Source organism: Nuphar pumila, chromosome 14, assembly GCF_984573655.1.
Source record: "Nuphar pumila chromosome 14, dmNupPumi1.hap1.1, whole genome shotgun sequence".
NCBI classification, from domain to species: domain Eukaryota; kingdom Viridiplantae; phylum Streptophyta; class Magnoliopsida; order Nymphaeales; family Nymphaeaceae; genus Nuphar; species Nuphar pumila.
The window spans coordinates 24,654,691-24,668,910 of NC_143262.1; the positions used below are offsets into that span (position 1 = coordinate 24,654,691).

Below are 14,220 nucleotides of genomic sequence, written 5' to 3' on the forward strand. Positions count from 1 at the left end.
TGTTTAATGCAAAAAGTTAATAATCATGTATAATTATATGTTTTTGTAACTTAGCTATTGACATATTAGCTTGAAGTTGAGTTATTTATGTTTTATTCATGTGCTAACATTATAAAATATAGTCCTAACTCGTCCAAGTCACCAAGTCAACCCGCCCGAGTCACGAGTTTACCAACCATGCTTCCCAAATCCGAATGAAAAATATGAATGTTAGTTTGAAATGGATTTTTAATTAAATTATGAGATTCCTTAAAACAAGAGAATGTTTTTTATTTTGTCCAAGAAAATAAATCCAAGTATATCTAGTATAATCATCAATAAATGTAACATAATAGGAGAATCCTCTTTTCAACATTATTGGAGTTAGTCCCCACACATCTGAGTGCACCAATTAAAAAGGTCTTTAAGTTTCATAAGATTTAGAAGAAACAAAAAGAATTTTCATTTTTCCAAGTATACAATCTTTGAACACAAATTCTTTTTCATTACAATTTTTTTCCAAAAAAAGAAAAAGAGATAATTTAAATACACTTTGATTACCTAGTCTTCTATGTCAAGTTTCAATCTTTTTGTTTGGGGCATAGTTACAAAAAGAGTTTCTTAGAATACACAAAAAGTCTATGTAGTATAAAGGATATTCAAATTTAATTTAGGAATAACTCTTAACTTTTGTAACAAAGAAAATTTTAGAATCATTTTTTAATCTCCAATGCTTGTGATTTCTAAAGAAGTACCATCGGCAGTAGAAACACAAAAAAAAATTTATTGGTGTGACAATTGGATAATAGAGATCCATTAGGTGCAGTGTTATTAAAAACGTGCCTCAAGGCGAGGGGCTTTATGCCTTGAGGTGCAAGGATGAGGTGTAAAAGCCCCGAGGCGTGTGCCTCATAGGCCTTGAGGCGCACGCCTCGAGGCAAGGCGAGGCGCGCCTCAAGCTGAGGTGCGCACGCCTTGAAATTTTGGTCAAATGAGGAGTCAAATCCCTCATTTGACAAAAAATTAGGGTTTAAAAAGGGCCCCCGACCCTATATTTGTTTTCACGCAGTCTCTCTCTATCTCTCATATTTTTCTCACAAAGTCTCTCTCGTCTCTCACACACCGTCTCTCTCTCTCTCTCTCGTCTCTCACACGCGGTCTCTCTCTCGTCTCTCACACACAGTCTTTCTCTCGGCCACACAAGCTTCTTCATTTAGGTAATGCTCCTTCTCCTCTTCATTTACAAAATTTCTTTTCTGTTATTGTTTTGTCATTTAGATATGAAAGAAATTTGTATATATTTTTCTTTTCTGTTATTTTTCTGTGTGAAATAACAGTCTGCAGTTCGATTGAGTTCTACTCTCTTTTAGCGTTAAATTTTGGGCTGGTATACAACATGAAATAGATAGAATTTATGTTGTACAACATTCATTGTATAAACATTTATATGTATGTGTATGTGTATGTGTGTGTGCATGCGTGCATGTTTGTATTGGCAACTACTGATTGTGTTAAAAACTCGGTATAACATAATGATTATTTGTGAATGTATGAGTTGCTAGTTTGGCCTTGCTGTTGGTGATAATGTTTATTCTTAAAACTGGTAAAGAACAACATTAGTGGTTGATTTTTACTATATGTTGTTTCTAAATTATTTTTGTTGTTTTCTTATCTTGCTAAGTATGCTTGACACCTTATTTTCTTATAATTTTAATTGTGGCTTTAATGTTACTCAACTTCAAGCCATTGTATTGATGCCTCTTTACTCAACTCAAAGACCACTGCTTGTATTTTGCATGTCACATAGTAGAAAACAGAATTAGATTGAATTTCAAATCTGTGTATTGCAGGTCACATAGTAGAAAATGGAATTGTTGCATTAATGTTACTTTTACATGTTAATCTCATATTTTTCAGTATTTATTTGAGATTTTTTATTTTTTGTTGGTTGTTTCATCAATAAAGCATTTTTTATTTATTTGTAATTTTAGATATTTTTATAATTTTTTTTTAAGTTTTCAAAAAAAAAAAATTGAGGCTTACGCTTACGCCTCGCCTCAGATTTTGGTGGAGCGCTTCGCTACGCCTCAACGCTTTTCACAACATTGATTAGGTGTCATGTGAAAAGAGACCCTCGAGCCAAAGGATCCAAGATGAGAGAAGAGGATGAGACCACAACACTCAAAGTAGGAGTAGATGCCTTCAAGAATTGTTATAGAGCCTCCACCAATTGTGTAATTGAAAGATCTTTAAGTTCACCACCTTTGTTGACATCATTGCTTGTTTTGGAGGGGTCTCCAACGGAGGCCACCTTTTTTAACTTTAGACAAGCCAACTTTATGTGCTCTGATTCATTGCAAAAGTAACATAGTTTTCCTAGATCTTCCATTGTTTTGTTTTCCAAAATGCGGAGATCTATATGTCTTGGTAGTGACATCGGGTTTGGAGGAGGCAAAAAAGGTGTCATTAACTTTGTCTTCATTGTCCTCCTCTTTCAATCTTCCTTCCTACATACTCATCTCGGTAAGAGAAGGAATTTTGGGTTTATGGAGTAACATCATTTTCGAGAGGGTGATTGAGTTTAGGTTGAGGAAGGTTGTCATGATATCGGAGAATCAATTTGGTTTTATGCCTGGAAGATCAACTATGGAAGCTATACATCTTCTTAGACAACTTATTGAGAGAAATAGAGAGAGGAACAAAGATTTGCATATGGTTTTTATTGATTTGGAGAAGGCATACGATAGAGTACCTAGGGACGTTCTCTGGTGGACAATGATGAAGAAAGGTGTTTCTCTCAAGTACATTAGTATAATTAAAGATATGTATGAAGTAGTAACCAATGTTCGCACTTGTGGAGGGGTGACAACCAATTTTCCTTTAACGGTTGGGATCCTACATCAAGGATCTGTTTTAAGCCCTTTCCTATTTGCTATAGTGATGGATGAGCTTACGAGATCAATTCAAGAAAATGTGTCGTGGTGTATGTTGTTTGCTGATGATATTGTTTTGATTGATGAGTCTAGAACTGGGGTTAATGCTAAGTTAGAATTATGGAGACAGGCATTGGAAGCAAGAGGTTTTAAGTTAAGAGTAAGACAGAATACATGGAATGTCGATTTAGTAAGCAACGAAGTAGTGATGGGAGTGTAGTGAAGCTTGGTGAGCAAAAAATATTTGTGGATGATTGTTTCAAATATTTGGGATCTATCATTCAAAAGTATGGAGAAATTGATGGAGATGTAAATCATAGGATAAAGGTTGGGTGGATGAAATGGAAGAGTGCAACTGGAGTGTTGTGCGATCGTAGAATGCCATTGCGGTTGAAGGGAAAGTTTTATAGGACGACTATTAGGCCCGCTTTATTATATGGTACGGAATGTTGGGCTGCCAAGAGACATCATATTCAAAAAATGAGTGTAGCTGAGATGCGTATGCTGAGATGGATGTGTGGAAATACAATAAAAGATAAGATTCGGAACAAGGAGATACGTAAGAAGGTAGGCGTTGCACCCATTGAAAATAAGATGAGAGAGAATCGTTTACGGTGGTTTGGACATATTCGGCGAAAGCCTAATGATGCTTCAGTTAGAAGGATGGAGAAATGGGAAAATATATTAGTTAAAAGAGGTCGGGGTAGGTCTAGGAAGACATGGATGGAGGTGATAGGAAAGGATATGAATGCTTTGAACCTCACCGATGACATGGCATTGGATAGAAATGATTGGAGGAGAAGGATTCATGTGGAAGACCCAGAATGATTTTCTTTTTGGTTCATATCGCCGACCCCAATTGTTTTGGGATGAAGGCGTAGTTGTTGTTGTTGTTGGAGTAACATCATTTTCACCCATTTGAACTTGGGCCTTAGACCATTAACATAAGTTGATTTTGTCTAAGGCGAAGATCCCCAATGGTCTTTCCTTAGACTCTAAGATGACAAGTTCTCTCCATAAAAAGGTCATCTCATTGTAGTAATGTCGGATGGTTTTGTCATGTTGCTTCAAAGACTATTCTTTTGTGAAGATTCCACCAATGAGCCATGTCCTTCATAGTATACATGTCTCTTAAGAACTCCCATGCTTCCTTGGCCACTTTGAATTGGGTCACACTGCTCACAATCAATGCTAAGATTTTTTGCATTATCCATCCGTCATTCCATGTGTGACTTCTTTCAAACTCAGGAGTGACGGTGGTCTTTTCATCTTCTTCAAGGAACCTGAAGTTTTCATCCACAATTTTTGTGAATGAAAGTTGAGGCTCCGGACAATCACCCTCAATGTACTTGATGAGGCCTGTAGATAAGATGTGGTTCTCCATAGTAGAAGCCCACGTTTGGTAGTTGGAGTCATTCAACTTGATGGGGCATGACGAATACGGACTCTTCCATGATGAGAAAGGGAGAGTTGGACACCTGAAGCTTTGCCACATTCTCCAAGAAAAGGCTCAATCACCACAGGTCTACCAATAGTATCAAGAGCCTATTGGCTCTGATATCATGTAATGAAGATAGCAAAGAAGTGCACAAACACAAGTCCCCAATGGGAAATTCACATAAACCACTAAGGGAAAGAACAAGAAGTCAAGAGCACACACACAGGCCACTAATGGGCTTAATGGACAATATAAAAAAATATTATTTTATTAACCATAAAATATTCAAGAGAAGCATGTCTTTACAAGGGGGGTTTAACCCCATATATATATATATATATATATATATATATATATATATACACAAAAAAAAAGAGAGAGAATTAGCCATTAGCTTGGTCTAATTGCTAGCACACAAAGACTAAAAAGACCCTAAAAAAGGGGGATAAAATACAAAAAACAAATTTTAAAAATAAAAACAAAAATACATAAGTTCCTAAAATACAATCTACAAGTATATACATATACCAAGTATATGTATATATAAGAAAACATATATATATATATATATATATATATTACATTTTCTACTAAGTGTGTTGGCTTTATGCTTTTGTTGATGCCAAAAGTATAGGCATGTTTGTGTGCGTGCATGTGTGTGAAGCAGGACTGGTCATATTTCTGACACCTGCAGATTTTTTATAAGCAAATGTCTTGTACCTATTTCAGGGTTCTTGGGCTTATTCTGGATATGTCTGTACTATCGAGTGCTTTGGCCAATATGAATTTTGTCTCATTTATCATTTTTACCATTTTGACCATCATGCTTCTTTTTGTGCTAACACTATTGGCAGGAGTTGCAGTTCAAAGGAAGAGAGTATTAATTCACAATTGCAAGGGCATGGTCCTTCAATCATACGTGTACATACTGGATTTTGTATTCGGTGGCTCATGGAATTCACCAAGAAAGACGGGCCTTGTGACTAAGATTATATGATTGGCAGTGACAGAGTTGCAGGGGCTGTGCTGCTCTGAATGTGGGAATATTGATATCGTCGATGCTTTATTTTCCTACAATGTATTTGTAAATTCTGCTGGCATGTTGTATTAAAATCGCCATCTCCATCGTGGGTTGAAGATCTTGTTTGCTGCGTGGCCAACTCCAGTGTTGGTTTACATATAACTTTGCATCAATTTGATTTACCATCATTGACCAGCTGCCCCTCATCTGTTGCCATCTTCCTGCTCTCTTGGTCCTGCCATTTCTTTATGTTGGCAGATGATACTTCCATACACATTTACACTATCCTGCCATCCTATTTCCATAGTTTTCTCCAGGAATCAATGTTGGAAAATATTCTGTTGCCCTGTTCATTTTCCGATTCAACATAAGGCTTCAGATTTTGTCATGGATCTGATTAAGGTACTTGTGTTCTTTCACGATATGACAACAAATTAGAGGGTGCACTGTGGGAAGTGGCTCTAAGCATTGTAACAATATCGGCTATATATAATCTATATAACATGGTATGTCATGTCACTACTCAAACTAAATCCTAGAAATTTCCAAGAAAAAAAATGATGTGTTGAGTAAAAATCAAGGTTTTTACCTGTATTTTCTATTCTTTTGAAAATCTTACCTTTCAAATTGATGCAAGTGCGGAGCACCGTGCAATCCAAGTCTAAATGATCAATACAGATCTGGTTCGTTTTTTTTTTTTGAAAGGCAAGCTGGGCTTAGTCTGTCCTCCCACCAGTTATTATTCAATCATACCACTGGGGTTTTGAACCTGCAACTTCCCACCACAGGGAGACGTGCACTGACAGCTCATACCAACCATGCGGAGCCCCCATTGGTAACTCAGATCTGGTTCTTAGTTTAGGTTTTATTTGAGTTTTTTATTTAAATTTGGATCTTAATTATGTAATGGATTTATCTCAAATCCAACTTAGAATTAGAGCTATTCATTATCACGATGCTTTTTCCAATCGCATAGGTTGTCAAACTTTGAGGTTTTCACTAGAATGAGAAGATGAAGTTGTTGGTCCTTGATCTTTCCGTTTTATCCTAATTTTAAATATTATAAAAGCATAAGGGTAGTAGGTGTCAACAATTAGATGCTTCTTTTTTCTAAATTGAAATCCTTTCAATGGGTTTTCACAATGTCATTAAAAATTTGTTTGCCCTTCTTTATATAGTTTTTTTTAAAAGACTTGCATAGCATCTTGTCATTATTCAAAAACTCTTGAATTATATATATATATATATATATATATATATATATATATATAACTCTCTCCCCTAAAATATCTCCATAAATCACTCGTCTTCCTTTATCATTAGCCATAAAATAAAAACTTATTCATGGGGTTGGCCAGCCCTATGCGTCACGTTCTCAACAAAATGTGTTTGAAACGCCTACAATGTTCTCTGTGTTTATTCATTTTATTTATCATGAAAAATTAACATAATCTATGCCCGTCTTGTGGATGGGTCATTATGTTTTAGTTTAAATATATATTAACCCATATAAAGGTATTTATTGCTTTTAGTTATTTAGTTGTATATTTAAAAATGTTATTATGCGTTTTAAACATATGCATATTTATATTTCTTTACTTATTTATTTGTCATAAAAGGTTGATATAAACATGATTTATCTAGGCCCATATGGACGGGACGCTAAACATCTAGTTATGATAGTTCATTATTGCTTGCCAACACTGCTCGTGAAAGTAGTCCGTTCATAGGTGAACCATGTAAAATCATATCGTTATGGTTTGGACTCTTTTATTTTTCTATTTCTCTAATATTAATTGTGTTCATATATCTTGGGACCATTACGTGGGTTGCTTAAATCAGCGTCACTAGAATCAAATACATGAATAATTGTTATAGGAGCTTGTGGGAGTTCCTGTATAAAACGTATTTGTCAATTTGCTTGTAAGAAGTAAACCTTTGATAACTCACGAGCCACGTGCTTAAGGTGAAGAAGATTAATGCCATGAGAAGATTTTTTTTGTATAAACTATGCTAGGGTTAGGCAGAATCACACATTTTTTATTTCAATAGAAACATGACAACATTTCTAATGAAAAGGATAACAAAGCATTTTTTTTAAGAAAAGAAATACGCCACAACCACACGCACAATGACGAGTTAGATAGGAAGGTCTGATCAACAATTTGAATAGGATTGTCCAAGAGCTTGATATTCAACATTACCAAAGAGACATAGCAAAAGGTGTATGGAAAAGGTTTCAAGCATTATATCAAACTAAGCATCTCACAAATCGAATTTGATTAGTTTTGTCCTATAATGTGCTATTCAATCTTGCTGTTACACAATAGCAAAGGATTTGATGCTTAGAACAGATTGTCCAGGCCTCAAGGCTTCCAATTGCAGGCAACCCACTTGTGGTTTTTCTGAGGTTTCATTAAGGAAAAATAAAGGGATAATTGGGTGATCAAACTAGACATAGGACGATCCAAGGAATCATCAATCCCAGTATTTTCTTTTGAAAACCAACACAGTTCCATCTCACCATCCGATTGCCCAACGAGGATTCATAGACATACAAGGGTCAACATGCTGCTAAATGCGCCACTGGCTAAAAATTCAAGCTTAACTGACTCATTTTAATGGTATTTTCTTCTTGATAACCAGGTTTGATAGGTAACTGCAATGGAGCCCAAGCTCAGTTCTGCTCAATCAGGAGTCCCAGACCATTTTTAATCATTCACCCTTCTCATCATTAACAAATAAAAAAAAGAATTGATACATATACTACCCCCAAGTGCACCAAGTTGTCCACGAACAATTAGGCGTGGCGCAACTCATGTACAGAAACTCAGAAGCGAATGGTAGTTCGTAGAACCGATAATGAACCAGAACGCCCCACAAGAAATAAATAAATAAAACAACTAAGAGGTAAACTAGGCAGGACAGATGTGACCTGGTAATCTCTTTGATGAGATCAAACTTCAGAAAATGACCCTACTGTACGGTAAAATAGTCAACTTCATTAAAAACCTTACAATTTGCCAAAATCTGTCCGATAGCCAAAATTGCAAATAGGCAACTTTGTTAGGACCTTTTAACCTTTTACATGTGCAAAACCCATGAAGTTTGCCTGGTATATCTATTTGCTCATCGGGTATCACAAACTCTCACTTAAAAAGTCAACACATTTTTTTCCGGACATCACATAGTTCGCATAATAATATTTTTTAACATCCTTTTAAGCCCAAACCTCGAAACTTCACGAATACCTAACTAAGTTTGCATATATATATATATATATATATATATATATATATATATATATATATATATATATATATATATATATATATATATGCCCCAAGGGGGGTTGGCATAGCGGGGTGGGGCCTTGACTGTTAGACAGGCAGTCAAAGGTTTGATTCCCATGGTTGTTGCCCCTATGCACAAGACAACGCGTAACATGGGCTCAAGGGGCAGAGGTCCTAGCCTCAGAGTTTTATGTTGTTAGCATGATGATCATAGGAAAGGCAGGCGAAGCCAGCGTGACCAAGCCTTCGTGTTGGGTGCAATTTCTTCGGGTTATAAATCCAAAAAATAAAGTTTGCATATATAATACGAAGTTCACATAAAAATATATGAACTTATTATTAAACTGAACCTCATAACTTTGCAAATATTCATCTTAATCCGCACATACCTTACAAAATTCACATAAAAATATATGTGAAGTTAATCTAAACCATATAACTTCGCAAATACTGGACTGAAGTCGCATATATGTAGTGAACTTTCTAAAACTGAAACCTCTTGAAATTTGCGAGATCTGCATGAAAATAACTTGTTCTTACAACTTCATTTAATTTATTTCCTCTAAACGTCATCATACATATATTCATTTCATTCTTTCAAAAATAAATCTGTTATATATATATATATATATTCATTCCAGTCATTCAAAACCGAACCTGCTTATACATATGTTCATTTCATTCATTTAAAAATGAACATATTATAAATATTCACATTGCATAGCTCAACACTAGAGGATTCGATCTTTGGCTTCTTAATGTCAGTCGAGTTACTATTTTTTTTCACAAAGCCTTTCAACACTAAAAGTGAATGTGTTCAATCTCTCTTCTTTCAAGCAAATGATTAAGGCAAAATCGCCTTCTTTGCAATTCGACTCTTAAGCTTGCAAATCTTACAATCCGACCTGAAGCATGCACTTGTTCATTCAATAGCTCATTTTCAGTCAGACATAGATCCACCTAGCATTTTAGGTTCAATCTTTGGCTTGTTAATGTCAGGCAGATTACTATTTTTGTTTGCAAACCCCCTCTTCTCTTAAGTAAATGAATGAGACGAAACCACCTCCTTTGCAATCTCCATAACTGGGGCCTGCTTCTTTTACTAAGGATCATCAACATCATTTATCACCTCAGCATCTCTACCTCCTATCTTCTTGTTATCATCGCAAAATTTTTACTTTTTGCGAGTCAAACTGACCTTTGAAAAAGATTTTGAAAATAACTCGCCTCCGTTTTAAAATGCGGGATAATTCCGAAGAATGAGACTCGTCTGTCGGTACGAGGTTCAACCGTTCCTGACGCCTTTACCAGGAGTAATTGAACCAATGATCAATTGTATGCTTAACTTTGCTCAACTTGTCTAAATCATGTTCTATTTCCTAAATGCACAAAGAATCAGGCATATGTTATGAATTTCTGAAAATGCATATTTGAAAACATGATGTTTGCTTCAAAGATTGGAAAATATTTGGAAAATAAACTCTTTGAAAATCGTGAATCATGATTGAGATACTGTATTTGAGAAAGTGAAAATCGATTTTTGAAAAAATATAAGGATTTTGTGAAAATCGATTTTGAGAAATGTGAAATAACTTTGGAAAACTTGATTTCTTTGAATTAGAACTTTAAAATTGAAAATATAACTTAGAAAAATCGAATTTGGAACTTGGGAAATACTTGAAATATCATTAGCAAATCCATATTTTGAGAAAATTAATTTTTGAATAAGACTTAGGAAATTTTTGAGAAAATTGATTTCTCTGAATTGAAATTGGAATTTGCAAATGCATGAATTGAATGAATATGGATTTGAAATACTTGATTTTGAGGAATTGAGGAAATCCTTTTTGTATTTTTGAGAAATGCAGTGCATTTTGAAGTTAGCCTAAGAGTGTAGGTTGAATGTGGCTAATACGAAGATTACAAATCTGGGTATCATTCGTATTCTGACTATGGCCATAAATACAAATTCCACCAAGTTTGTCAACTCTATAAGAGCTAGTGCACGTGCCATTTGTGTAGACCATAGTGAATTGATAAAAATGTGCATGAATGATACATTCATCAAACATTTAATATTTGCAGAATTAAACTATATGCAATGCAATCCTAGTCTAAGCTGAAATTTAAATTCTTATTCCAAATTTAATTTAATTTACATCACTATTGAATTTAAATACAAGAAATTAAAGTCTTCAATGTCCCTGCAAAACTAGAAAAGCTGGTTAATGAAAATATGTTGGCTTTTCTAGGTTTATCCAGTAATATCTAGAAATTACTGGATTTTGCTAGATATAAGCCTTTTTGCCATGATTCCCTTAAATCAAAATTGATAAAATATGAAATAAGATTGAATAAATATGAAAATGGAATTTGAAATTTCGAAATTAGGGTCAAAATGACCAAAATACCCCTGATAGCAAGACTATGGCCTTGAAATCAAGGTTTTCAGAAAGATATTTTATAAAATGCAAGTTTTGAAATACAAATAAGAATAATTTGAACTAAGTATGATATGACATTATTAAAAATATGAAAATTAGGGTTTAGAATTTCGAAATTGAGGTCAAATGACCAAATTGCCCCTGATAGCAAGACTATGGCCTTGAAATCAGGGTTTTTTGAAATAGATTTTGGTAAAAACTTGGGATTTATGATTGAAATAAACACAAAATCAAACATGAAACACCCTAATATGATTCTAGATATGATAAAACCCTAAAAACACACACTTATGCACGAAAATCAAGAAATATCACAAAAATTGTGATTTTGGCAGTGTTTTTGGATCTTTCAGGGACCCTATTTTGCAATTTGATTAATTCAGACATCAAATGAATTCTAGATTTTATAAAAATTGGCACAAACACTTATTATAACCCTAAAATCAGATTGGAATTGCAAAAATAATTTTTGACATTATTTTAATCCGAAAATTGCATTAACAACCTAAAATAAGCTATTTTTAACCTAGGTCACATATCGGTTTCAAAGTTAAACCCGAATCAGGAATCAATCCTCCATGAAAACTTTTTAATTTTTACAGAGATAAACTAAAAAGAAAAACAGAGATTTCCCAATTTACAGATCGGAAAAAGCATCTCCAGTTAGGGAGAAACTCTTCCGGCAATCTGAACTAGAATCTAACAAACCTAACAAGGGTTAAAACAGCTACTTCAGATTGACAATACAGACATAATGAGCAAACTTAATCAAAAATTTCTGAAATTTTAACAGTAAATAGTAGACAAAAAAATAATAATACTCACTTTTTAAAGATCATGAATCAGATCTTTGGTTTGGGATTTATGAACAACACAAATCTGATTAGGGTTTTGGTAAACCCTAACGAGTTTTAAATTTAAAATCACACTTTCTGTCAGAGGAAAAATACTAAAAGATATAAAAAAATCTCAAAATTTCACAGTAGATAGATCTAATCAATATGAATCCATGGTACTTTACAGATCTCAAATCGGATATAGGATGAGAAAAATATCATCACAGCAAGTTACCTTCCTAATTTTAACAACGATTTTAAAGCTTTAAAACCCCGATTTGATGTCTGATTTTTCTGACAGGGTTCCAGAATCCCCAAAACTCTGATTTTTTTTACAGTAGTTCATTTACATATGCATGTATCACATATAAAAAAAATCAGAATTAACAGTGAATATTTCAATCCAAAACAGCATGCTCTTTTCTGTTCTAAACTAAAAACACACAGAAATCTAAGAAACTTGAGAAAACATGCATTAACTAATGAAAAATAATAAAATAAATACAAAAACAGTAAAATAAAAATTATTTCTATGCTGAAAAACGTGTAATAAACATGGATAAACAAATAAATAAATAAAATACAGGGAATCAATGGTTGGAATTTAATGTTACCTTTAAAAGCATGGATTTAGCCCATTAAAAGGGTAAATCACATGTTTTATCGGTTAATAATATAAAAAATAATGCAATAAACGATTCTAATGGATTAGAATCATGAAAAACAGCATGAAATAGAGTTAGATCATCTTCTTGAATTGATTTTGGGGTTCTTGGATGAAATCCATGGTTAAATCCATGAACACAAGAGTTTACATGGTGAAATCTATTGAAAATCATAAAAAACTAATAAAAAATAATAAAATAGTATTAAATAACTCACCTTGGGGCTGCAGATGCAATGGAGGAAGGTGGAGATGCTGGAGAGGAGAGAGAGTCCATGAAAATTTGAGAGAAAAAGAGCCCCCTTTGACCCCGTTTAGCTCCCCTATTTATAGAATTTTTTTATTTTTGGATTTGTTTAGGAAGAGTTTTGATTTTTTTAGACTCTTTTTAATTGTTTTTGATAAACCACATGGGGAGGACGATTTTTTTTAAGAATTCTAACCTAAATTGACTCTAATTAACCCCTAATTAACACCTAATTAAACCCTAGAAAGTCCAAATGTGGCACCACCTAGTATGGACCCACATTTGGTTTTTAAAACTTGAATTTAAAACCTTTAAAACCCAATGGTTTAAAACTTAAATAAAATGGATTTTTAAAATTGATTTTGACTCACCTAGACATCTAACCTAGGTAGGACATTGACTAATCCTAGTCTAACCTTGACTTCTTCAAATGTGGCGCCACCCCGAGTGGGCCCCACTTGAATTTTCAAAAACGATTTTAAAACTTGAAAATGAGAGGTTTTTCAAAAGAGATGCAAAAGTAGACTTTGAGATTGAAAGTTTTGAAATGGTACAGAGTCTTGACTGAGTCAAAAGTTCTCTATATACGGCGCCAACGGGGTGGGCCCCACATTGAAGTTTTGAAAAACTTGAAATAAATACTAAAAATGGCTTTTAAAAAAAGGTTAAAATCACCAGTTGAAATTCAAAGTTTTGAAAATAGAGTTCTAAGCGAACTGAAACTCTGGGCTAGAGTCCTGGATTTTTAAGACTCTGTGATTTTGGTTTTTAAAAGCCAAATAAAGGTTTTTTTGAAAGATTTTATCAGAAAATGGTGAAATGAGTTAAAAAAAACACAGTCAGGGTTAGACTCCTAACTCGACCGAACTCTGAAATAGAGTCCTGAACTAACTGGACTCTGCAAAATGACCTAATTTTTTAAAACAAATGGAAATAAATGAAAATGGAATAAAAACAGACTCCTGACTGGACTAGGACTCTGGGACAGAGTCCTGATCGGACTGAAACTCTAGATTTTTTTGGTATTTTTCTGAAAAACAACTGAAAGAACTTGTCAAAACAGTGAAAACAATAACGAATATTGGAATAAAACAGAGTTCTGATTCAACTGAGACTCTGAGGACAAAGTCTTGATTGAACTAGGACTCTCAGATTTTTGGATTTTTTGAGAAAACAAATGAGAGAATTTTGAAAACAATTAAAAATAGGATGAAATTGAATTTTGCCTGATTTGATTAGGACTCTGAGAAAGAGTCCTGATTCGATCAGAACTCTAAGAATTTTGGTTTTCTGATAAGCAAATGATGAAATTTGGGCAAAGCTTTTGAAAACCAGTGAAAATGAAGTGAGAAAATCAATTTTGGA

At 33.9% G+C, this 14,220-nt stretch overlaps 1 protein-coding gene across 2 annotated transcripts in view; it reads left to right on the forward strand.

Annotated features, from left to right (window-relative positions):
- LOC149816646 (polyadenylate-binding protein-interacting protein 3-like) overlaps nucleotides 1-5,568 on the forward strand; it is a 77,633-nt gene extending 72,065 nt beyond the window's left edge. For both annotated transcript variants that reach the window (XM_089987455.1, XM_089987456.1), the window contains one exon: nucleotides 5,205-5,568. In XM_089987455.1, coding sequence (XP_089843581.1) covers nucleotides 5,205-5,234 — 30 coding nt within the window. In that variant the 3' untranslated portion in view covers nucleotides 5,235-5,568. The remainder of the gene's footprint in view (nucleotides 1-5,204) is intronic.
- The last annotated feature ends 8,652 nt before the right edge of the window (nucleotides 5,569-14,220 follow it).